At 39.3% G+C, this 27,050-nt stretch overlaps 1 protein-coding gene across 1 annotated transcript in view; it reads left to right on the forward strand.

Annotated features, from left to right (window-relative positions):
- Positions 1-27,050, forward strand: part of LOC142662704 (IgGFc-binding protein-like) — a 60,920-nt gene that overhangs the window by 25,731 nt on the left and 8,139 nt on the right. The window contains exons 16-33 of the mRNA XM_075840918.1: positions 1,064-1,217; positions 3,340-3,907; positions 3,999-4,594; positions 4,834-5,407; positions 6,778-6,977; positions 7,305-7,443; positions 7,987-8,312; positions 9,085-9,652; positions 10,762-11,167; positions 16,794-16,947; positions 18,445-19,012; positions 19,104-19,699; positions 19,939-20,512; positions 20,961-21,160; positions 21,485-21,623; positions 22,167-22,492; positions 23,265-23,832; positions 24,942-25,347. Coding sequence (XP_075697033.1) covers positions 1,064-1,217; positions 3,340-3,907; positions 3,999-4,594; positions 4,834-5,407; positions 6,778-6,977; positions 7,305-7,443; positions 7,987-8,312; positions 9,085-9,652; positions 10,762-11,167; positions 16,794-16,947; positions 18,445-19,012; positions 19,104-19,699; positions 19,939-20,512; positions 20,961-21,160; positions 21,485-21,623; positions 22,167-22,492; positions 23,265-23,832; positions 24,942-25,347 — 7,062 coding nt within the window. The remainder of the gene's footprint in view (positions 1-1,063; positions 1,218-3,339; positions 3,908-3,998; positions 4,595-4,833; positions 5,408-6,777; positions 6,978-7,304; positions 7,444-7,986; positions 8,313-9,084; positions 9,653-10,761; positions 11,168-16,793; positions 16,948-18,444; positions 19,013-19,103; positions 19,700-19,938; positions 20,513-20,960; positions 21,161-21,484; positions 21,624-22,166; positions 22,493-23,264; positions 23,833-24,941; positions 25,348-27,050) is intronic.

Here is a 27,050-nt window from a genome sequence, read left to right on the forward strand (position 1 = left end):
ATCGCTGTTTTTTGGTCACTTCATAACCCACAAAAATTAAATATAAAGTGATCAAAAAGCCCCATGTAGCCCAAAATGGTACCAATAGAAACTACAGCTCGTCTTGCAAAAAATAAGCCCTCATACCGCTCTATTGACAAAAAATAAAAAAAGTTATGACTCAGGATATGGTGACAAAACACAAATTTTATTTTCAACTATTAGTTTCTTTCTTGCAAAAGTAGTAAAACATAAAAATAAACCTATATAAATTTGATATCCCCCGCAATTGTATTGAAAGGTGGCATAAAGTTAATGTGCCATTTTTACTGTACGGTACAAGCTGTGAAAACAAAAGACCCCTTAAAATATTGGAGGAATCACTGTTTTTTTTTCCTTTTCCACCCCACAAATAATTGTTTTTACTAGGTTCCCAATACATTATATGGCACAATAAATTGTGCCATGAAAAACTACAACTCGTCCCGCAACAAAACAAGCCCTGATATAGCTTTATCAACGGGAAAATATAAAACTTATGGCTTTTGGAAGGTGGGGAGGAAAAAAAGGAAAATGAAAACCAAAAAATTGCTGTGACGGGAAAGGGTTAATCCAGCAATTTTAAAAGATTTGCGATTTTTGTATACAATAAAGATGTCATTTTGTATGATTGTATAGGGGGCGCCATAGTTCGCTCTGCTCCTGCATGTATCCCTGGACTATACTGTTTGATTGATGGTTATACGGTTTAATGCAGTTGTATGGTTTTATAGAATATGAAGTCAGTAGGGAGACTTAATTGGCTAATAAGCCGTACACTCATATAGTGAGAGAGGTCCAAAGTTTTGGGGGCCCAGGCGCATTTCGTTGGCTCTGTCTTAAGGTTTGGCTTTTTACATTAAAAGTTATGCAGGTTTTAGGGGGGTGGCGTGTTAACGAGAATTAGTATGTGTTATATATGTTGGTCATAATAACCTTTCTATTAGGTACTGTAATATTTTACAGTATATCGAATAAATTTATTTACAAAAAAAAAAGTTGTAATTTTGTATATTGTAACCTTGTGTACTCTAAATTTTTGTAGGTTATATAAGAATAATGAAGGTCTGGTGGACTTCCAGATCATCGTCACGAATGAAAACAGAGGCAGGAAATTTGTTTCTTACACCGGTGAAGTGCAAGTGAATATTTATGACCTCGTCATTACAATGAGTCTACAGAAACAAGTCAACGTTCAGGTAAAAAAAAATATAATACTTCTTTACAGTGGTCGGAGCTCAGATTTACTGATGCAGAACTTCACTGCTCCTCAAAAACATGGTGCACGTCAAAGTGCACAACAAGATGCAGGGGGAGAAGTATGGAGCGCGCTTACGTGCTGAGCGCGTTCCATAAGCTGCGGGTGTCAGCTGTATATTACATCTGACAACCAGCACTAACGCCCAGGAATAACGATCGCACTGTTCCTGGCCGTTTAACCCCTTAAACGCTGGGGTCAATCATGACTGCAGTATCGGAGTCGTTATAGAGAGTGGGACAGTCCCCTCTGACAGCTCATCGAGGCCCCCACAACACAATCGTGGGGTGGCGATGGTTGTCATGGCAGCCCAGGGGCCTAATAAAGGCCTGCAGGACTGCCTTCACTCTGCCTCTGTTAAATCCTGCCAGTAGCAGTACTTAAAGAGGTTCTGTCACCACATTATAAGTGCCGTATCTCCAACATAAGGAGATCGGCGCTATAATGTAGATGACAGCAGTGCTTTTTATTTTATAAAACGATCTATTTTAACCACTTTATTAGCGATTTTAGATTTATGGTAATGAGTTGCTTAATGCCCAAGTGGGCGTATTTTAACTTTAGACCAAGTGGGCGTTGTACAGGGGAGTGTATGACGCTGACTAATCAGCGTCATGCACTCCTCTCCATTCATTTACTCAGCGCATAGGGATCCTGCTAGATCCTTATGTGCTGTCTTATACTAACACATTAACAATACTGAAGTGTTTAGATAGTGAATAGACATTCCACGGGATGTCTATTTACAATCTGTGCACTTCGTTACTATTTTTGTGGTAGTTACAGCAGAGCAAAGCGTAATCTCGCTGTAACCTATCATTTACCGCAAAATCTCGCGAGATTACGCTTCCTCTGCTGTAACTACCACAGACAGAGTAACGAAGTGCAGAGATTGTGAATAGACATCCCGTGGAATGTCTATTCACTGTCTAAACACTTCAGTATTGTTAATGTGTTAGTATAAGACAGCACATAAGGATCTAAAAGGATCCCTATGCGCTGCCTAAATGAATGGAGAGGAGTGCATGACGCTGATTGGTCAGTGTCATACACTCCTCTGTACAATGCCCACTTGGTCTAAAGTAAAAATACGCCCACTTGGGCATTAAGCAACTCATTAGCATAAATCTAAAATCGCTAATAAAGTGGTGAAAATAGACCGTTTTATTAAATAAAAAGCATTACTGTCACCTACATTATAGCACCAATCTCCTTATCTAGGAGACAGGACACTTATAATGTGGTGACAGAGCCCCTTTAACAGAAGCCGGTAAAAATGACTATACACTGCAATACTATTAGTCCCCTAGGGGGACTAATAGATTGTGTAAAAAAACAGTTAAAGTTTTTAGTAGTGAAAAAAAGTAATAAAAAAATGAAAGTTCAAAAAAACCTCCCTTTTCCCATTTTTCCTTGGGAATAATGTAAAATAAAAAAAAAATAAAAAATTGATATTGCTGCGTCCGTAAAAATCAGATCTATTACAATATAACATTGTTTAATGTGCTCGGTGAATGCCGTAAAAAGAAAAATATATAAAACGCCAGAAGCGCTGTTTTTTTGTCAACTTAGCGGTGCCATTTTTTTTTAACAAGGAGTAATCAAAAGTCATATGTACTAAAAACTGGTACCAATAAAAACCACAGCTCGTGTCACAAAGAAAAAAAAAACTCACACCGCTCAATCCACAAGAAAAATAAAACAGTTATTTTCAAAATATGAAATAATATATATATATATATATATATATATATATATATATATATATATATATATATATATATATATTCTAACAAATAGTTATTTTTGTAAAAGGAGTAAAACAATAAAAAACCTATATAAATCTGTTATTGCCAAAGTTTTGTCAAAATGTAAGAACAGTTTTGGTGGCCATGTTTTCAAAAATGTAAAAGACATAAAGGACAAAAACAAAATTTTCAAATGTTTTTATTGAAAACAAGTGTTAAAATGCATAGTGGGGATTAGAGACCAGAGATGGCAGCAATAACTGTGTTTCAGCAGAGTGAGTAACATGGCAGATTTTGTATTCCTTTGTATGGCAGGTAAATGGGGTGTTGACTAACCTCCCGTACAGTGCTGATAGAAGTTTCGATAAGGTGACCGTCTACAGGAATGGATATAATGTCATACTCCAGACACGTTTTGGCTTGAGAGTCAGCTTTGACAGGAATACTCGAGTTGCTGTCACGGTACCAAGCACTTATACAGGAGCCATGTGTGGACTTTGTGGCCAATATAATGGGACTAGAAAGTTTGTTATGAAGAATGGTGACATCACAAATAATCCAACAACCTTTGGGAAAAGTTGGAAGGTACGAGACACACCACAATGCCGCGAAGTGGAACCCCCAGACTGTCCCAACCTGAAGGATATGGAAAAAATTGGCCGCAACAAGAAAGATGGTTGTGGTGTCTTACTAGACCCGAATGGTCCCTTTAGAAATTGCCATAAAGTGATAGATCCGGAAGGAACTTTTAAGGATTGTGTTTTCGATGGTTGTTTCTACAATGAGAGACAAGATATTCTCTGCAAGGTTATAGCCAGCTATGCCTCCTCTTGCCAAGAAGCCGGGGTTGAGGTCTACCCATGGAGATCTGACGCATTCTGCAGTAAATATTATTATCATTGATTATTGGCATTACCAGAATTGGAATTGATTTGGAGTTAGATTTACACTAAAATTCTAATGTTGTTTTTCAGGGCCAAAATGTGGTGTAAACAGCCATTATGAGGTTTGTGCCACGGGATATGTCTCAACGTGCTTTAGTCTATCCCCTCCATTGGACTGCAACCCTGGATGTTCTGAGGGCTGTGTCTGTGAAGATGGATATATCCTTAGTGGAGATGAGTGTGTACCATTGGCACAGTGTGGATGCACTTACCTAGATATTTATTACAAGACTGGTGAGAAGTTCTTCGTTAATGAGCAGTGCAACGTGCAGTGTGAATGTACAAGCGCTGGATCGGTGCAGTGCACATCATTTCTCTGTGGAATTAATGAAGAATGCAAAATTATTGATGGAATCAGAAAATGTCACCCAGTGACCTCTGCACATTGTTCTGCATCCGGTGATCCACATTATATAACTTTTGATGGCCTCGCCTATGACTTCCAAGGCAACTGCACCTACACGCTCACCAAGACCATCACATCTAACACCGATCTGATACCTTTTACCGTGAATGTGAAAAATGAAAAATGGCCAGACACAAAATTTTCTGTAACCAAATTAGTATCCTTTGAAGTTTTTGGACACAATCTTGTGCTTAAGTATAACATGCAAGGTCAAATTATGGTACGTATGCTAAATCCTAATGGTGGGTGATTACATTTGTCTAATATTGTAACATGATTTGTGTTAGGAATTGTTACTGGGTATTAGATTATATTGTGCTAATAGTTGAGCTTACCTTAAAGAGAGTCAATGGTGTTACCAGGCTTGGCCTTATGTTGGGTGATGCCCTTTGTGGTATCTTCAGATAGTCCATCGCCATATGGTCAAATATTTTTATCATTTGTCCATTTCTCATGCAGGTGGATGGAATTTTAAACAATCTTCCACTGTCCTTAGATGGTGGAAAGATCAAGGCCTATATTTATGGCATAGGAGTGAAAATTGACACCGATTTCGAAGTTCAAGTCAGCTATGATCTGGTTTATGAAGTCATTGTGACAGTTCCAGGAAATTACAAAAATCAGTTGTGTGGCCTGTGCGGAAACTATAATGACAACCAAAATGATGATTTCCAGCTTCCCAACCAGCAGTTGACTACAGACATCATCCTATTTGGAGATGCCTGGAAGATCCCGGTACCTGGAGAAGTTTGTGATGGTGGATGTGGCAGTGCCAGTAATCCATGCCCAGAATGTGATGAAGCTACAAAACAACGAGCAATAGTTCTCTGTGGTTTACTAAAGAATGTTGGCCCATTAAGTAGCTGCTTTGAAATTGTCAAGCCTGACATCTACTATGAAAACTGTGTGTACGACGTATGTGCTACTGATCCCAATAATGAAAATATCCACTGTCAACTCATCCAAAACTATGTTGCTGCATGCCAAGCAGCCGGTGGTACGGTGACACCATGGCGAGCAGAAGGATTTTGTGGTTAGTACATGACATATACAAATGCCCACTTTTCTTCCTTTATATACCACAGTGGTCAGTATAGGAAAGAGCTATCCAAATATCAGAAGACTTCAATTAGTAATTTAACTATTATAATATTAGGGGGTTGTCCCATTTTACAAATTTGTAGCATATCCACAGTATAGACCATAAATGCCTGACAGTGGTGGGTCCAACCTTAGGAAACCTCACCTCAACAGTGGCCGATTCTGTATGGTTGCCGACTCCAAAAAATTCGACGGGGAATTTGCCGCACAGAATTGACAAATGCGGGTCACAAGATGCCCATTTTTCTGATAGGTGAGGGTTCCAGACATAGGACCTATACCTATTACTCATTTATGGTATATTCTGTGGATATGCCATAAATGTGTAAGATGGGAACACTTCTATAACTCCTAGAAGTCCAAGCCACTTTTAGTATTTTTTCCTTTTTGTTTTTAATTACCCATCTTTCAAGAGCGACATTTATTTAATTTTTTTTCCACTATTGGAGCGTTGTGAAGGCTTACTTTTTTTTGTAGCAGGAGTTGTAGTTTATATTGGCATTATTTTTAGTATCATATATTGTACGGGGAAACTGCAAAAAAATTATTTGTGGGGTGGAATTGGAAAAGCTGCGATTACTTGGGTTTGGTGTTTACGGCTTTTACCCTGCGTTAAAAAAAACCCCAAAACTTTATTCTGCGGGTCAATATGATTATGGCGATGCCAAATTTATATACTTTTTTAATTTTACAAAGCAAAAACTATTTGTAAAAAATAAAATGTGTTTTATTTCGCCATATTGTGAGAGCCATAACTTTATTTGAACGATGTGAGAGCTTATTTTTTACGGGCCATGTTTTTGTATATTAGACTTTTAGATCACTTTTAATGACATTTTGTTTTAGAGCTAAAGTGATCCAAAAACTAAAATTCTGGCATTTTACGAGTTTATCGTGTGAGTGAAATATTGTTATATTGTAATAGTTCAGATATTTTCAGAATACAAAATTTGTTTATTGTTTTTTCCATTACTTTAGCGGTAAAATTGGAAAACTTTTTTTTTTTTACTTTAAATATATGATTTTTATTTTTGCACACTACTAAAAACTTTATTCAACTATTTTTAGCTTAGATGCCACACTCGCTATTGACCTAGGCATCTAAGTGGCTTAACGCAAGAATCACAGTTCTCAGAGTAAAGTACAGCTGACACCCCCAGCACTTGGAGCCGGCTCAACCCGTCAGCCCGCTCCATACTTCAATCCCCGCACCAGAGCGTACAGTGTCTTCATGGTGCGTTAAGGGACTAATATTGATAATGTTAAAAGTAATTCTTACATTTCGTCTCTTTTTCAATATAGTATTAGACTGCCCGCCGTACAGTGAATACTCGATATGCGACAATGTCTGCTCCACAACTTGTGCTGCTATTTCGGAGCCCATCAAGTGTCCGACCACCTGTTCTGAAGGTTGTGTTTGTCAAGATGGCTACTTCTTCAATGGAAAAAATTGTTTGCCAGTGGATAAGTGTGGTTGTTATGAAGATGGAAAATACTATCGGGTATGACAAACACGCAGACAAAATAATGAACCTTCAACATATTTTTTTTAACTATTTCGCTGGTTGACCAATGGTTGATCATTACATCAGGAATTTAGAATATAAGAGGCCCTGGTTAGCCGGTGCCAGACAGATATGATCCTCCATTGTCCTGATCCTGGGCACTTCCTTATTGCATTGTGACCTTAGTTGTGCACTTGCTTATTATCTTTGGCTCCAAGAAGGGCAACACAAAAGCATTTACCAGATAAGTTCTGCACTGTAAATGTACAGCACTAGACATAGTAACATGACCTTCATTAAAAACTCTTTTTTTTAATATTTCAGCAAGATGAAGAAGTTTTATCCGATGACTGCAGGAAAGTCTGCACATGTAGATCAAATGGCGTCCTGGAGTGCCAATCTAACAGCTGTGGTGTAAATGAGACCTGCAAAGTAGTGGACGGTGTCAAGAAATGTGTCCCAGGTAAAATCTCAAACTCATAAACCTTTTCTGTTCCATAAGTGTGGGAAATCTGCTTTGATAAACTGAATGATTGGCCTAGGCTGAGACTCAACAAAGACTATGGGTTGTGTTACGGTGGCATGTAATAGTGACTAGGACAAAATTATAAGGAGAGCCTACGGGGCATGTGTCTTGGGGTCAAATTTATGGGGATCTAAGAGGTCTCCATTACTTAATCTCTCTGATGGCCATTTGGTAATTCTGTCTAGCCCAGAAAAGATGGAGGGGTGGTCACACATATTGTTACTCTCTCTTTAAAGCCTAAGGCCATCTCTTTGTGATGTGGCTGCTATAAGGGGTCTGGTGGGGTCCCACAGGTGGCCAATAAACCTTATTCTGGCGCTAATTGTGACTGTTGATTTTTACTTATGGGTTAAACATTGTGGGGGGAAAATGCCAACATGGTTAGGAAAACATTGAGGTTGTGTGACCATGTCACAACCAATGGCGATCGTGGTAACCTGAGCGTATTCGCTGATATAAATTACTATTTATTTTTCGTAGATTGTGAAACTGTAAAGTGCAGAGCCAGAGAAAAATGTGAGATAGTGAATGAAAGACCAAAATGTATTCCACTGTATGAGGCTTATTGCTACGTTGTGGGTGACCCTCACTACCGGACCTTCGATGGGAAACTCTATGAATTTCAAGGAACCTGTACATACACCATTGCCAAAACCTGCGGAAATAGCAAAACACTGACGCCATTTAATATCGAGGCCAAAAATGAGAATCGAGGCATCACCCATGTGTCCTATGTCAGTAATGTTACCATCCAAGTGTATGGGCAAGTCATATCTTTTGTGAGGCTTGAGAATGGCTTCGTCAGGGTAAGTTATGTTTGTTCAAGACTTATTTTTACATAGTTATTCAGGTAAAATAAAGTCCATCAGTTTCAAATTTTTGTAGCTACAAACCCCGGCTGTTTAGAGGAAGGCAAAAACATCCTCAGAAGACTTAGATTATTCAGCCAGACTGGTAACCATCCTGATCACCAACTACTAATAACCCTGTATATTATGTTCTTAAAAGGGTTTTTCGGCTTTGACAATACCCCACGCATCTGAAGGGAAGCAGCCAGCTAGTCTTCTTGCTAGAGTAGAAATTAGGTATTACATGACACCCATTGAACATGTCGGGTCCTCCAGATGGTTAGCCCCTGGTTAGAGTGCCTTTCTAAACAAGCTAATAGAAGGGGGGACTAAAGCTGTACTGTGTTCTCTATACCACTCAGATGTTTAACCCATTCTGTCCCCCTCCAATTTTAAAGTAAGCGGACACAAAGAGAGAGAACCTGCAGCTGCATCCCCCTACTATCTTTTCCTCTCACTATCTTCAATCTATTAAGACAGAATTGTTTTGAGACTGAGAAGGCTTCTAAATATAACTAGAGTCTACTGAAATGAAAGAAAAATAACACTTTTTCCCTAAATATTACACAGTTTTATATATTCACATGTTCTATTCATATATGCAATAAAGATATAAAATATTATATGCCATCTCCAATACACCAAAACTTACAAATTAGAAGGAGGCCATCATCTGACTTTTGATCAGTATAATACTATTTTCACAACTGTGACATTTGATTTACTCCAGGTGGATAATCAGCGCCAGCGCCTTCCTATGTCCCTCAACAACGGTCAAGTTCAAATCTACCAGTCCGGCATATTTCTCGTTATTTTGACCGACTTCAGCTTAAAAATCTTCTATGACTGGAACTCCATCCTACTGATCTACATTTCAAGTAGCTATTATGAAAATATATGTGGAATGTGTGGCTATTACAATGAAATAGCAGCCGACGACCTGACCATGTCGGACGGAAAGCTGGCAAACACTATAACTGAATTTGGCAACAGCTGGCAAGTGGGGGAAGACAAGTCTTGTTGTCATGATTGTGGAGATCCTAAACCTTGTCCTGAAAACCTTCTGCGAACATATCACGGCAATGAATGGTGTGGAATAATTGCTGATGCCCTACATGGTCCCTTCCGTCACTGCCATTCAACCATTGACCCAAAAGGCTATGTAGACAACTGTGTTTATGATGTGTGCTTCAATGGGGGATCCAAAAAGATATTGTGCCAAAGCCTAGTGACCTATGCCTCAGTCTGTCAGAGCAACAATGTTCTAATTGAGGAATGGAGACGGCTGACTGGATGTGGTAAGTCCAAGTTGGAAAAATTCTTTTAACTTTAACAAAGAGACTATGACTTGAGACATTCTGATTTATTGTTTGATAATAAATGGTTCTGGAACAAGCGATATAGCTATAGGGGGTGCAGAATTAGAAGTCACACCTGACCCTTGGTATCTGAGAAGACCCAAAGGCCCCTTTTGCCATATGCAAAGATATCACTAATATAAATGGCTCACGGTAGGAGGGTGGTCATATTACAGGCAGGGTCGGACTGGCTCAGCAATGAACCAGAAGATGCTTCAGTGAGCCTAGGCTCTGACACAATAATGGGCCATAAAAGTCCAGCAGAAGACAACCCAATTTAGAGCTCTTTGGAGCCAATCACTTGCTACTAGGGTCTATTTCTTATTGGATTATCCACAAATTACCTATTAGACCTTATTGATTATATATCCTATGTATACAATAATAACAACAAGGACTATGATGAAGTTAAAAGTGGACATGTACATGTTCTATATAGATACAGGGTGGGCCCTCAGAAAAATCTCATCTTGTGTGCCCAATGAACCCTAGTCCGACGCTGATTACAGGTATTGTACTAGGGCCCAAGAGTTTCATTTGAGGCCTCTGGGAGGGACCCCACGTAATTCTTGGGCTCTCGGTAGCTGCAGATACTGTTGTGAGCTAATGACCAGAGGTCATCCCCTTTAATACTTATTGTGGCTCAGCACCACTTGTGTTTTCTGAATGTGGCTCTCAAGCCATTCTAGAGATGATTGGACACCTTTTTGACAACCAATTTTAGACTAGTAAAGATCCGCCTCATCTAGACCATGTAAAGCCTTCCCTTGGTGAAGAAATTGCAGAAGACCAGTATGAAATGCTATTATTGGGTTTTAGACACAAAAAAACATCTAAACATTTTGAGATATCCTACTAAAGTTATGGGAATTTGAAGACACTTGTCTTCATGTGTCTTCAGGACAACACTTCCTGTCCTGTGTTCTCACAGTTAATTGTTATCATAGGGACACTAAACCTTTTTCCAGCAACAGATGTCTTAAATGTCTTACGAAAAATGTATCTGGATCCTGATTGGTTACTTTGACATAATTTTATCCTCTTCTCAGATTTGCAGTGCCCTGACAACAGTGAATACAAACTTTGTAGTAAAGGTTGCCCTCTGACATGTAACGACCGTGCCATGGGCTTATCCTGTTCTGATCCCTGCACAGAGACCTGTCAGTGTAATGAGGGGTTTGTACTCGATGGAGGAAAATGTATACCAAAGGACAAGTGTGGCTGCATCTATAATGGGAAGCACTATGCCCCCAATGAACAGTTTTGGGGAGACAGTCATTGTGAGAAGAAGTGCACGTGTAACCCCACCACCAAGAACGTGGATTGTAAAGAGACTGGGTGTAAGTCTACTGAGACGTGTTCAGTGGTAAGAGGCATCCAAGGATGTTACCCCATATCCTATGCTACGTGTACAGTTTTAGGAGACCCTCACTACATCGACTTTGATGGGGTCAGGTATGACTTCCAGGGGTCATGTGTCTACCTATTGGCAGGACTCTGCAGGAAGGCAGATGCAGGCTTAATAGCTGGAACGCGCACGGGGGAGGATGCCGATCTCAGCAGCAGTACATTGAATGGGTATGTTATGCTACGGTTTGTGATTATTCTCTGCTTAGCATTCGTTGCTGGGTGCACATGTACAGATGTAGCCATCTTTATCTTGACTTTTAATACATTAAATACACAGTGGCAAGAAACTTGACTTTTTCTATGGCTTTTGTTGTGTGATCTCACGCTGCAGCAAGTTATCAGAGCCACGTTAAACATGGTTACTTTTGTATATATGTACTTTCTTTCACTGCCATTCCTGTGCATTTAACCACTTAGTGTCTGCCATCATCTTACTCTGCTCAGCACTTGCAAATGGTGATGGGGAAATATGCATTTGTATTTTAATGTACTGCTAATAATTTTTGATGTACTGGTATGTATTAGTGTCACCCTTTTATGGAACCTGTATTATTGCGTGATTTGACTTGGCGTCCTTGCTGCCCGTTGTGGCTTTCCTATTAATCCCTACCCGCACCACGACATAATATCACGTCGTGGTGTGTTAGAGTGATCTCCATCATTCTTGAGTTCCTTTTCTCAATAACATATTTTGTCCAGGATTCATTAAAATTCACAAAAATGACCGATCGCGAGAGATTGAACATACAATGGTTTGATGTATAGAAATCTAAAATGGCTGTGAACGGAGCCTTTATTTATAAGTTCATGCTTTCATTTACCACATATTAACCAATCAGATAATGCCAAGTATACAAATGCAAACATTAAAAAATACTTCTATATAAGGTAATGATTTTCTTCCTTGAATCCTCTCAAACACATCTGGTATTCATTAGTTTGGAATGCCTGACGTCATCTTTATCCTTTGTATTCAAATGATGGGGAATGTCTAATTTTAAGAGAATCTTAAAACATATCTCAGACATGTCTCATACATATCTAAGTGAATATAATGCAGTTATTTTGATAACATTTATACAATTTATAGAATTACTCTAACAGTTCCCTTCTTTTTGCCAAAATACTGCATCCATCAATTTTATCCCTAAAACATAAAGGGGAGAATAAATAGAGCATTAGGTGGCCAGTCGAATAAGTACAGCGAGGAATAAAGGAATAAGAAGCAGTCACACAATTTTGTAAACCAGGGGAACTCATGTACCACAACAAAGGTCACAAACATAAAAAAAACTTTAAACACGAAGCACGACCATTTACTTCTTCACAGTCTTGCATTGCTCTGGGTGTCTGCGACTAAATTAATCATGATGGGCTGGGGTTTATTTGCCCTTTTCTGTCTTACTTCCTGCTCTTCTAATGCCCTTAGGACCAAAATTGTTCCCCAGGTATCAGAATACAGTGCAGTTTACTCCTCCTATCAGTTTGTTCCTCTATTCCGTAGCACCTGGCAATTTACTTGTCACAGCCAGATGTTCAGGTTTGGTCCATGAGAGCAAGCACCCCAAAATTAATTAACCCCTAGTGGTTTGGCATTTCTACATTTTGAACAAAAGAAGGCATTCTTAGGATTACATTGTCTATCTATGGAGTACTCCAACCTTCTGTAGATATCTGGATACAACCGGGATCCTTCCTTATAGTCCTTCCCATATTAATAACTGAGATAGGGATAGGGTGGGGACATAATCTATTCATGTCCTGAAAAAGTGGAGGTTCAGGTACCTGAGATATCAATTGGAGGGAGGGGTGTCTATTATAGTGGTAGATTTATCTCCAGCTGTATCTCTAGCTGCAGTGATTTTTTTTCCTGATTTCTAAGTGTTTATAGCTGGTTCTACTACTAGGAAGTCCACCGTCCAGCAGCACCAGCTTTAAAAGTATAGATGAATACACGCCTTGGGAACCCGATCACAGTTCCATGTCCAATAAACATCCAATGATAGGCAGCACTCCAATGTCAAGGTGAAAACATAGCTTTAATAGCCATCGTGATTCTACTACTACATTTTTACCTTTACTTTTCATCACTTTCTCTGACACATCTAACCCAGTTTGTAGTCCTTCTTCAAAATTCCAATCCCTCTCACTCTCTACATCTTTTCTTTGCTCCAAACCCTCCCTTATTCCTTCTGCTGCCCATCCTCCCTCCTGTGGTCTCACTATATCCATAGCTACGGTTCTACTCGCCTGGCCCTCAGAACCTGTTTTGCTATTTAGTGAGCCTATTTTCCCGACCTCCTCGGCAAGGTTGCGATCCCTGATTCTTGAGGTCTAAATTTACCCTATCCTGGCCCTCATATCCTGGAACTTTTTTTACTTTAAGCATGGTTTCCTGACTATCTGGGATCAATTGATCAAACACATACATAATAGCACCACAAGTAGCAAATAGGAACAACACGGCAGTTACTATTCTCGCTATATCAAGCGTGTTACATCAATATTGTACAAAATAAACCCTAGGCCATCCAGCCCCAAACTAACACATTCAGTGTCCCTCACTAAGAGACACTGAGCCTTGTGTCCAGCACCTCAAAACATACACAACTTTACCATACGGGGTGGTGACACTCACAAGCTAGCATGCCTGTCTTCCCCAGACTGGGAGCCCTGTGTGAATAGCACACACCTGATTTAAAGAGACGTCTCAGGTGAAGCTTAACTAGGCTCATCAGACAGTCTAAGACACGGACTGTCTGTATGGAGTGGAAGCCCGACCTTCTCCTCCACACTCCAGCAAACCAGGCCCTATTCCGTGTCTTACACCCATGCAACAGCAGAGAAAACCCTCTGCACTGCTACTATATATATATATATATATATATATATATATATATATATATATATATATATATACATATATATATATATATATATATATATGCATAAACATAATCTCTATATGTGATTCATTTTTACCTTACAAACATTTGACAAGTACATGTTACATAGAAATGTATGACCTCCTGGTTCAACCAAAATACTTTATATCTACAAATGTCAATACCCACTTAAAACTATTACTTTGTAATAAAGATATAGAAAATACTGGACAAAGACATTCCAAGGCTTTGAGAAGGGGAGGGGGGAAAGGACATTCTTGAATGAGCTGTGCAAAACGATCTCTTCAAGAACAGATATGGCAGCTGCGGGAGGACCAATTCGGATGAAGCACATGCAAGAAATTACAGGGCTTGTATTGCCATGACATTTACCTCCTCTGTTTCCCTCCCCTCTTTTTAAAGTTCAGCTATGCACAACAAGATTCACTATTAACCCTTTATGTGAGGATTACTAGCAGTTCTGGAGCACTTAGTAATAGAAGTTGTGGTGGGATAATCGCTTTTAACACCATACTGAAGAGGACCATTTCACTGACTCATATGTTTCATATCATACATTCACAGAAGCATTCACCTATATATATCATTGCCTTGCACAGCACGATTTAGACACTTACAGTGACAAACAGCTATTCCTCTCATATTTCAATCAGACACTTAGTATTCATAAAGCAGACACATATAACACATACAGAATCCCAGACAAATTTACAGAGATTCTCTGCTGCCCACCAGATCCGCAAAGGACTTACCCCACAGGGAGAGGGAGATTGTTTGAATAGCAAGACCATAGCTTACTCACCCTTCTCTCCCTTCCTCCAAAGAGAAATTCTACGCTAGTTTCGGATCAGTCGGAATTTTGATGAGATCTCGCTGGGGCCTCCATTTGTTAGAGTGATCTCCATCACCCTTCAGTTCCTTTTTTCAATAACAAAATTTGTCCAGGATTCATTCAAATTCACAAAAAAGGCAGATCGGGAGAGCTTTATGCTTCCACTTAACAGACACTAACCAATCAAATGATGCCACGTATACAAATGCATAGATTAAAAAATACTTCTTTATAAGAGAATCTTAAAACATACCTCATACATATATAATTGAATATAATGCAGTTATTTTGATCACATTTTGTACAATTTATAGAATTACTCTAACAGTTGTGATGTTTTGAGAGGACTCACCCGCTGAGGGATGTCAACTGTGTATTACAGCTGACACCCGGGACTAATGGGTAGGAATGGCGATCGCACTATTCCTGGCTTATTAACCCCTTAAATGCTGTGATCAATCTCCTCCCCCCCCCTGCGACGCGATTGGGGGGTGCCAATGGTTGTCATGGCAACTCAGGGGCCTACTGAAGGAACTGCCTTTCTTCAACTCCTGTTGAGCCCTTCGACTTAACAGGAGCCTGTAAAAATTACAATATACTGCAATCCGTTAGTATTGCATTGTATTGTACCAGCTGGTACAAGTCTCCTAGTGGGAATCATAACATTTGTGAAAAAACAAGTTTAATAACGTTTTCAGTGGTGTAAAAAAAATTATTAAAATGTTAAAAAAAAACTTTTTTCCTTTTGAAGTAATGAATAAAATATAAAAAAAATTGGTATTACTACGTCCGTAGAAGACCAAACTATTACAATATACCATTATTTAACCAGCACGGTGAACGCCGTAAAAAGAATAAATATATAACAGCAGAATCGCTGTTTTTTGGTCCCTTCATAACTCACAAAAATGAAATAAAAAGTGATCAAAAAGCCTCAAGTAACCCAAAATGGTAACAATAGAAACTACAGCTCGTCTTGCAAAAAATAAGCCCTCATACAGCTCTATTGACAAAAAATAAAAAAAGTTATGACTCAGGATATAGTGACAAAGCACAAATTTTATTTTCAACTGTTAGTTTCTTTCTTGCAAAAGTAGTAAAACATAAAAAGAAACTATATAAATTTGATATCCCCCGTAATTGTATTGAAAGGTAGCATAAAGTTAATGTGCAATTTTTACTGTACGGTACAAGCTGTGAAAACGAAACCCCTTAAAATATTGAGCAATCACTGTTTTTTTTTCCTTTTCCATCCCACAAAGAATTTTTTCCAGGTTCCCAATACATTATATAACACAATAAATGGTGCCATGAAAAACTACAACTTGTCCTGCAAAAAAACAAGCCCTGATATAGCGTTATCAACAAAAAAATAAAAAAACTTATGGCTTTTGGAAGGTAGTGAGGAAAAAATGAAAACCAAAACCAAAAAATAGCTGTAACGGGAGAGGGTTAATCCAGCAATTTTAAAAGATTTTTGTGATTTTTGTATACAATAAAGTTGTCATTTTGTATGATTGTATAGGGGGCGCCATAGTTTGCTCTGCTCCTGCATGGATCCCTGGACTATACTGTATGATTGATGGTTATACGGTTTAATGCAGTTGTATGGTTTTATAGAATATGAAGTCAGTAGGGAGACTTAATTGGCTAATAAGCCGTACACTCATATAGTGATAGAGGTCTAGGGCTTTAGGGGACGAGGCACATTTTGTTGGCTCTGTCTTAAGGTTTGGCTTTCTACATTAAAAATTATACAGGATTTATGGGGGTGGCGTGTTAACGAGAATTAGTATGTGTTATATATGTTGGTCATAATAACCTTTCTATTAGGTACTGTAGTATTTTACAGTATATTGAATAAATTTATTTACAAAAAAACAAAAGTAGTCATTTTGTATATTGTAACCTTGTGTACTCTAAATTTTTGTAGGTTATATAAGAATAATGAAGGTCTGGTGGACTTCCAGATCATCGTCACGAATGAAAACAGAGGCAGGAAAGTGGTTTCTTACACCGGTGAAGTGCAAGTGAATATATATGACCTCGTCATTACAATGAGTCAACAGGAACAAGTCAACGTCCAGGTAAAAAAAAAAAATGATATCTCTTTACAGCGTTCGGAGCTCAGATTTACTGATGCAGAACTTCACATCTCCTCAAAAACATGGTGCACGTCAAAGTGCACATCAAGATGCAGGGGGAGAAGTATGGAGCGCGCTTACGTGCTGAGCGCATTCCATAAGCTGCGGGTGTCAGCTGTATATTACAGCTGACAACCAGCACTAACGCCCAGGAAAAGCGATCGGGCTGTTCCTGGACGTTTAACCCCTTAAATGCTGGGTAAAATCGCGACCTCAGCATCGGAGTCGTTATAGAGAGTGGGACAGCCTCCTCTGACAGCTCATCGAGGCCCCCACAACACCATCGTGGGGTGGCGATGGTTGTCATGGCAGCCCACGGGCCTAATGAAGGCCCGCAGGACTGCCTTCACTCTGCCTCTGTTAAATCCTGCCAGTAGCAGTACTTAACAGAAGCTGGTAAAAATGACTATACACTGCAATACTATTAGTCCCCTAGGTGGACTAATAGATTGTGTAAGAAAACAGTTAAAGTTTTTAGTAGTGAAAAAAAAAAAAAAGAGTTCAAAAAACCTCCCTAATCACATATTTCCTTTGGAATAATGTAAAATAAAAAACAAAACAAAAAAAATTTGATATTGCTGCGTCCATAAAAATCAAATCTATTACAATATAGCATTGTTTAATGTACTCGGTGAATGCCGTAAAAAGAAAAAAATATAAAACGCCAGAAATGCTGTTTTTTGGTCAACTTAGCCGTGACATTCTTTTAAAATAAAGACTGATCAATAGTCATATGTACTAAAAATTGGTACCAATAAAAACCACAGCTCGTGTCGCAAATAAAAATAAGCCCTCGCACCGCTCAATCCACGAAAAAATAAAACAGTTATGGCTTTCAGAATATGAAATAATATATATATTTTTTCTAACAAATAGTTATTTTTCGTAAAAGGAGTAAAACATTAAAAAACTTATATAAATCTTGTATCGCCATAATAGTAGTTATTTTTACCGCACGCTGAAAGCTGTAAAGACGAAACCCAAAAGAATATAGGGGAATCCCTGTTTTTTTTCCATTTACACCCCACGTAGAATTTGTTTTCAGTTCCCAGTACATTATATGGTACTTTAAATGGTGCCAATAGAAACTACAACTCCACCCGCAAAAAACCCTACACACCACTCCATTGACAGGTTAAAAAAAACAAAAGTTATGGCTCATAGAAGGCAGGGAGAGTAAAACGGAAATGAAAAAATAAATGGCTTGGACTGTAAGGGGTTAAGGTTTAGGAAAGTTTTGTCAAAATGTAAGAACAGTTTTGGTGGCCATGTTTTCACAAATTTAAAAAACATAAAGGACAAAAACAAAATGTTCAAACGGTTTTTATTGAAAACAAGTGTTAAAATGCATAGTGGGGATTAGAGACCAGAGATGGCAGCAATAACTGTGTTTCAGCAGAGTGAGTAACATGGCAGATTTTGTATTCCTTTGTATGGCAGGTAAATGGGGTGTTGACTAACCTCCCGTACAGTGCTGATAGAAGTTTCGATAAGGTGACCGTCTACAGGAATGGATATAATGTCATACTCCAGACACGTTTTGGCTTGAGAGTCAGCTTTGACTGGAATACTCGAGTTGCTGTCACGGTACCAAGCACTTATACAGGAGCCATGTGTGGACTTTGTGGCCAATATAATGGGACTAGAAAGTTTGTTATGAAGAATGGTGACATCACAGATAATCCAACAATCTTTGGGAAAAGTTGGAAGGTACGAGACACACCACAATGCAGCGAGGTGGAACCCCCAGACTGTCCCAACCTGAAGGATATGGAAAAAATTGCCCGCGAAAAGGAAGATGGTTGTGGTGTCTTACTAGACCCGAATGGTCCCTTTAGAAACTGCCATAAAGTGATAGATCCGGAAGGAAGTTTTAAGGATTGTGTTTTTGATGGTTGTTTCTACAATGAGAGACAAGATATTCTCTGCAAGGTTATAGCCAGCTATGCCGCCTCTTGCCAAGAAGCCGGGGTTGAGGTCTACCCATGGAGATCTGACGCATTCTGCAGTAAATATTATTATAATTGATTATTGGAATTACCAGAATTGGAATTGATTTGGAGTTAGATTTACACTAAAATTCTTATGTTGTTTTTCAGGGCCAAAATGTGGTGTAAACAGCCATTATGAGGTTTGTGCCACAGGATGTGTCTCAACGTGCTTTAGTCTATCTCCTCCATTGGACTGCAACCCTGGATGTTCTGAGGGCTGTGTCTGTGAAGATGGATATATCCTTAGTGGAGATGAGTGTGTACCATTGGCACAGTGTGGATGCACTTACCTAGGTATTTATTACAAGACTGGTGAGAAGTTCTTCGTTAATGAGCAGTGCAACGTGCAGTGTGAATGTACAAGCGCTGGATCGGTGCAGTGCACATCATTTCTCTGTGGAATTAATGAAGAATGCAAAATTATTGATGGAATCAGAAAATGTCACCCAGTGACCTCTGCACATTGTTCTGCATCCGGTGATCCACATTATATAACTTTTGATGGCCTCGCCTATGACTTCCAAGGCAACTGCACCTACACGTTCACCAAGACCATCACATCTAACACCGATCTGATACCTTTTACCGTGAATGTGAAAAATGAAAAATGGCCAGACACAACATTTTCTGTAACCAAATTAGTATCCTTTGAAGTTTTTGGACACAATCTTGTGCTTAAGTACAACATGCAAGGTCAAATTATGGTATGTATGATAAATCCTAATGGTGGGTGATTACATTTGTCTAATATTGTAACATGATTTGTGTTAGGAATTGTTACTGGGTATTAGATTATATTGTGCTAATAGTTGAGCTTACCTTAAAGAGAGTCAATGGTGTTACCAGGCTTGGCCTTATGTTGGGTGATGCCCTTTGTGGTATCTTCAGATAGTGCATCGCCATATGGTCAAACATTTTTATAATTTGTCCATTTCTCATGCAGGTGGATGGAATTTTAAACAATCTTCCACTGTCCTTAGATGGTGGAAAGATCAAGGCCTATATTTATGGCATAGGAGTGAAAATTGACACCGATTTCGAAGTTCAAGTCAGCTATGATCTGGTTTATGAAGTCATTGTGACAGTTCCAGGAAATTACAAGAATCAGTTGTGTGGCCTGTGCGGAAACTATAATGACAACCAAAATGATGATTTCCAGCTTCCCAACCAGCAGTTGACTACAGACATCATCCTATTTGGAGATGCCTGGAAGATCCCGGTACCTGGAGAAGATTGTGATGGTGGATGTGGCAGTGCCAGTAATCCATGCCTAGAGTGTGATGAAGCTACAAAACAACGAGCAATAGTTCTCTGTGGTTTACTAAAAAACGTTGGCCCATTAAGTAATTGCTTTGAAATTGTCAAGCCTGACATCTACTATGAAAACTGTGTGTATGACGTATGTGCTACTGATGCCAATAATGAAAATATCCACTGTCAACTCATCCAAAACTATGTTGCTGCATGCCAAGCAGCCGGTGGTACGGTGACACCATGGCGAGCAGAAGGATTTTGTGGTTAGTACCACCTTTCTTCTTTATATACCAGTGGTCAGTATAGGAAAGAGCTATCCAAAGATCTGAAGACTTCAACTGGTAATATAATTATTATAATATTATGGCGTTTTCCCATTTTACACATTTGTGGCATATCCACAGTGTATACCACAAATGCCTGACAGCGGTGGGTCCAACCTTAGGGAACCTTATCTCAAGAGGGGCCCATTTTTTATGATCGCTGATTTAAAAAACTCTAAGGTGTGTTGGCCACACAGAATTTAGAAATACAGCTCACAATATGCCCACTTTTTGATAGGTGAGGGTTCCAGAGGAAGGATGTACACCTATTACGCATTGATGGCATATCCTGTCGATAGGCTACGTATAAATGTGTAAGATGCGAACACCACTTTATTATTTATTATGTTCAAAGTAATTCTTACATTTCGTCTCTTTTTCAATATAGTGTTAGACTGCCCACACTACAGTGAATATTCGATATGCAGTAACGTCTGCTCCACAACTTGTGCTGTTATTGCGGAGCCCATCAAGTGTTCGACCACCTGTTCTGAAGGTTGTGTTTGTCAAGATGGCTACTTCTTCAATGGAAAGAATTGTTTGCCAGTGGATAAGTGTGGTTGTTATGAAGATGGAAAATATTATCGGGTATGACAAACACGCAGACAAAATAATGAACCTTCAACATATTTTTTAAACTATTTGGCTGGATGACCAATGGTTGATCATAACTCCAGGAATTTAGCATACAACAGGCCCTGGTTAGCCGGTGCCGGACAGATATAATCCTCCATTGTCTTGATCCTGGGCACTTCCTTATTGCATTGTGACCTTAGTTGTGCACTTGCTTATTATCGTTTCCTCCAAGAAGGTCAACACAATGTTATTTACCAGCTAATTTCTGCTCTGTAAATGTACAGCACTAGACATAGTAACACGAACATCATGAAATCCTTTTTTTATATATTTCAGCAAGATGAAGAAGTTTTATCCGATGACTGCAAGAAAGTCTGCACATGTAGATCAAATGGCGTCCTGGAGTGCCGATCTTACAGCTGTGGTGTAAATGAGACCTGCAAAGTAGTGGACGGTGTCATGAAATGTGTCCCAGGTAAAATCTCCAACTCTTAAACCTTTTCTGTTCCATCAGTGTGGGAAATCTTCTTAGATAAACTGAATGATTGGCCTAGGCTGAGACTCAACAAAGACTATGGGTTGTGTTACGGTGACATGTTATAGTTACTAGAAATAAATTATAAGGAGAGCCTGTGGGGCATGTGCCTTGGGGTTTTAACGACTTCGTGTTTTTAAGGAGTCTCCTTTACATACTCTCTCTGATGGCCAGTTGGATTTCTGTCTAGCCCAGAAGAGATGGAAATGTGGTCATACATATTGTTACTCTCTCTTCAAAGCCTAAGACCGTTTCTTCATGATGTGGCTGCAATAAAGGGTCTAGTGGGGTCCCAGAGGTGATAATTGTGCCCTACTTGTAACTTTTGCACAAACATAATTTTTACTTATGGGGAAAACATTGTGGGGGAAAATGCCAACATGGTTAGTCAAACTTTATGGTTGTGTGACCATTTCACAACCAATGGTGATTGTGGTGACCTGAACATATTCGCTAATATAAATTACTATTTATTTTCCATAGTTTGTGAAACTGTAAAGTGCAGAGCCAGAGAAAAATGTGTGATAGTGAATCAAAGTCCAAAATGTATTCCAATGTATGAGGCTTATTGCTACGTTGTGGGTGACCCTCACTACCGGACCTTCGATGGGAAACTCTATGAATTCCAAGGAACCTGTACATACACCATTGCCAAAACCTGCGGAAATAGCAAAACACTGACGCCATTTAGTATAGAGGCCAAAAATGAGAATCGAGGCATCACCCATGTGTCCTATGTCAGTAATGTTACCATCCAAGTGTATGGGCAAGTCATATCTTTTGTGAGGCTTGAGAATGGCTTCGTCAGGGTAAGTTATGTTTGTACAAGACTTATTTTTACATAGTTATTCAGGTAAAATAAAGTCCATCAGTTTCAAATTTTTGTAACTACAAACCCCGGCTGTTTAGAGGAAGGCAAAAACATCCTCAGAAGACTTAGACTATTCAGCCAGAGTGGTAACCATCCTGATCACCAACTACTAATAACCCTGTATATTATGTTCTTAAAAGGGTTTTTTGGCTTTGACAATACCCCACGCATGTGAAGGGAAGCAGCCAGCTAATCTTCTTGCTAGAGTAGAAATTAGGTATCACATGACACCTATTGAACATGTCGGGTCCTCCAGATGGTTAGCCCCTGGTTAGAGTGCCTTTCTAAACAAGCTAATATAAGGGGGGACTAAAGCTGTACTGTGTTCTCTCAGCCACTCAGATGTCTAACTCATTCTGTCCCCCTCCAATTTTAAAGCAAGCGGACACAAAGAGAGAGAACCTGCAGCTGCATCCCCCTACTTTCGCTTCTTCTGACTATCTTCAATTTATTAAGACAGAATTGTTTTGAGTACGAGAAGGCTTCTAAATATAACTAGAGTCTACTGAAATGAGATAAAAATTACACTTTTTTCCTAAATATTACACAGTTTCATATATTCACATGTTCTACTCATACATGCAAAAAAGATATAAAATATTATATGCCATCTCCACTACACCAAAACTTACAAATTAGAAGGAGGCCATCATCTGACTTTTGAACAGTATAATACTATTTTCACAACTGTGACATTTGATTTACTCCAGGTGGATAATCAGCACCAGCGCCTTCCTATGTCCCTCAACAACGGTCAAGTTCAAATCTACCAGTCCGGCATATTTCTCCATATTTTGACCGACTTCAGCTTAAAAATCTTCTATGACTGGAACTCCATCCTACTGATCTACATTTCAAGCAGCTATTATGAAAATATATGTGGAATGTGCGGCTATTACAATGAAATATCAGCCGACGACCTGACCATGCCGGACGGAAAGCTGGCAAATACTATAACTGAATTTGGCAACAGCTGGCAAGTGGGGAAAGACAAGTCTTGTTGTCATGATTGTGGAGATCCTAAACCTTGTCCTGAAAACCTTCTGCGAACATATCATGGCAATGAATGGTGTGGAATAATTGCTGATGCCCTACATGGTCCCTTTCGTCGCTGCCATTCAATCATTGACCCAAAAGGCTATGTAGACAACTGTGTTTATGATGTGTGCTTCAATGGGGGATCCAAAAAGATATTGTGCCAAAGCCTAGTGACCTATGCCTCAATCTGCCAGAGCAACAATGTTCTTATTGAGGAATGGAGACGGCTGACTGGATGTGGTAAGTCCGAGTTGGAAAATTTCTTTAAACTTTAACAAAGAGATTATGACTTGAGACATTCTAATTTATTGTTTGATAATTAATGGTTCTGGAACCAGCGATATAGCTATAGGTGGTGCAAAATTAGCAGTCACACCTGACCCTTGGTATCTGAGAAGACCCAAAGGCCCCTTTTGCCATACGCAAAGATATCACTAATATAAATGGCTCACGGTAGGAGTGTGGTCATATTACAGGCAGGGTCGGACTGGCCCACCAATGAACTAGAAGATGCTTCAGTGAGCCTAGGCTCTGACACAATAATGGGCCATAAAGGTCCAGCAGAAGACAACCCCATTTAGAGCTCTTTGGAGCCAATCACTTGCTACTAGGGTCTATTTCTTATTGGATTATTCACAAATTACCTATTAGACCTTATTGGTTATATATCCTATGTATACAATAATAACAACAAGGACTATGATGAAGTTAAAAGTGGACATGTACATGTACTTTATAGATAAAGGGTGGGCCCTCAGAAAAATCTCCTCTTGTGTGCCCAAGGAACCCTAGTCCGACGCTGATTACAGGTATTGTACTAGGGCCCAAGAGTTTCATTTGAGGCCTCTGGGAGGGACCCCACGTAATTCTTGGGCTCTCGGTAGCTGCAGATACTGCTGTGAGCTAATGACCAGAGGTCATCCCCTTTAATACATATTGTGGCTCAGCACCACTTGTGTTTTCTGAATGTGGCTCTCAAGCCATTCTAGAGATGATTGGACACCTTTTTGACAACCAATTTTAGACTAGTAAAGATCCGCCACATCTAGACCATGTAAAGCCTTCCCTTGGTGAAGAAAATGCAGAAGACCAGTATGAAATTCTATTATTGGGTTTTAGACACAAAAATACATCTAAACATTTTGAGATATCCTACTAAAGTTATGGGAAGTTGAAGACACTTGTCTTCCTGTGTCTTCAGGACAACACTTCCTGTCCTGTGTTCTCACAGTTAATTGTTATCATAGGGACACTAAACCTTTTTCCAGCAACAGATGTCTTAAATGTGTTACGAAAAATGTATCTGGATCCCGATTGGTTACTTTGACATAATTTTATCCTCTTCTCAGAATTGCAGTGCCCTGACAACAGTGAATACAAACTTTGTGGTAAAGGTTGCCCTCTGACATGTAACGACCGTGCCATGGGCTTATCCTGTTCTGATCCCTGCACAGAGACCTGTCAGTGTAATGAGGGGTTTGTACTCGATGGAGGAAAATGTATACCAAAGGACAAGTGTGGCTGCATCTATAATGGGAAGCACTATGCCCCCAATGAACAGTTTTGGGGAGACAGTCATTGTGAGAAGAAGTGCACGTGTAACCCCACCACCAAGAACGTGGATTGTAAAGAGACTGGGTGTAAGTCTACTGAGACGTGTTCAGTGGTAAGAGGCATCCAAGGATGTTACCCCATATCCTATGCTACATGTACAGTTTTAGGAGACCCTCACTACATCGACTTTGATGGGGTCAGGTATGACTTCCAGGGGTCATGTGTCTACCTATTGGCAGGACTCTGCAGGAAGGCAGATGCAGGCTTAATAGCTGGAACGCGCACGGGGGAGGACGCCGATCTCAGCAGCAGTACATTGAATGGGTATGTTATGCTACGGTTTGTGATTATTCTCTGCTTAGCATCCGTTGCTGGGTGCACATGTACAGATGTAGCCATCTTTATCTTGACTTTTAATACATTAAATACACAGTGGCAAAAAAATTGACTTTTTCTATGGCTTTTGTTGTGTGATCTCACGCTGCAGCAAGTTATCAGAGCCACGTTAAACATGGTTACTTTTGTATATATGTACTTTCTTTCACTGCCATTCCTGTGCATTTAACCACTTAGTGTCTGCCATCATCTTACTCTGCTCAGCACTTGCAAATGGTGATGGGGAAATATGCATTTGTATTTTAATGTACTGCTAATAATTTTTGATGTACTGGTATGTATTAGTGTCACCCTTTTATGGAACCTGTATTATTGCGTGATTTGACTTGGCGTCCTTGCTGCCCGTTGCGGCTTTCCTATTAATCCCTACCCGCACCACGACATAATATCACGTCGTGGTGTGTTAGAGTGATCTCCATCATTCTTGAAATCCTTTTCTCGATAACATATTTTGTCCAGGATTCATTAAAATTCACAAAAATGACCGATCGGGAGAGATTGAACATACAATGGTTTGATGTATAGAAATCTAAAATGGCTGTGAACGGAGCCTTTATTTATAGGTTCATGCTTTCATTTACCACATATTAACCAATCAGGTAATGCCAAGTATACAAATGCAAACATTAAAAAATACTTCTATATAAGGTAATGATTTTCTTCCTTGAATCCTCTCAAACACATCTGGTATTCATTAGTTTGGAATGCCTGACGTCAACTTTATCCTTTGTATTCAAATGATAGGGAACGTCTTATTTTAAGAGAATCTTAAAACATATCTCAGACACGTCTCATACATATCTAAGTGAATATAATGCAGTTATTTTGATAACATTTATACAATTTATAGAATTACTCTAACAGTTCCCTTCTTTTTGCCAAAATACTGCATCCATCAATTTTATCCCTAAAACATAAAGGGGAGAATAAATAGAGCATTAGGTGGCCAGCCAAATAAGTACAGCAAGGAATAAAGGAATAAGAAGCAGTCACACAATTTTGTAAACCAGGGGAACTCATGTACCACAACAAAGGTCACAAACATAAAAAAAACTTTAGACACGAAGCACGACCATTTACTTCTTCACAGTCTTGCATTGCTCTGGGTGTCTGTGACTAAATTAATCATGATGGGCTGGGGTTTATTTGCCCTTTTCTGTCTTACTTCCTGCTCTTCTAATGCCCTTAGGACCAAAATTGTTACCCAGGTATCAGAATACAGTGCGGTTCACTCCTCCTATCAGTTTGTTCCTCTATTCCGTAGTATCTGGCAATTTACTTGTCAAAGCCAGATGTTCAGGTTAAGTCCATGAGAGCAAGCACCCCAACATTAATTAACCCCTAGTGGTTTGGCATTTCTACATTTAGAACAAAAGAAGGCATTCATAGGATTACAATGTCTATCTATGGGGTACTCCAACCTTCTGTAGATATCTGGACCCAACCGGGATCCTTCCTTATATTCCTTCCCATATTAATAACTGAGATAGGGATAGGGTGGGGACATA

This window comes from Rhinoderma darwinii, chromosome 10, assembly GCF_050947455.1.
Source record: "Rhinoderma darwinii isolate aRhiDar2 chromosome 10, aRhiDar2.hap1, whole genome shotgun sequence".
In the NCBI taxonomy this organism is placed as follows: domain Eukaryota; kingdom Metazoa; phylum Chordata; class Amphibia; order Anura; family Rhinodermatidae; genus Rhinoderma; species Rhinoderma darwinii.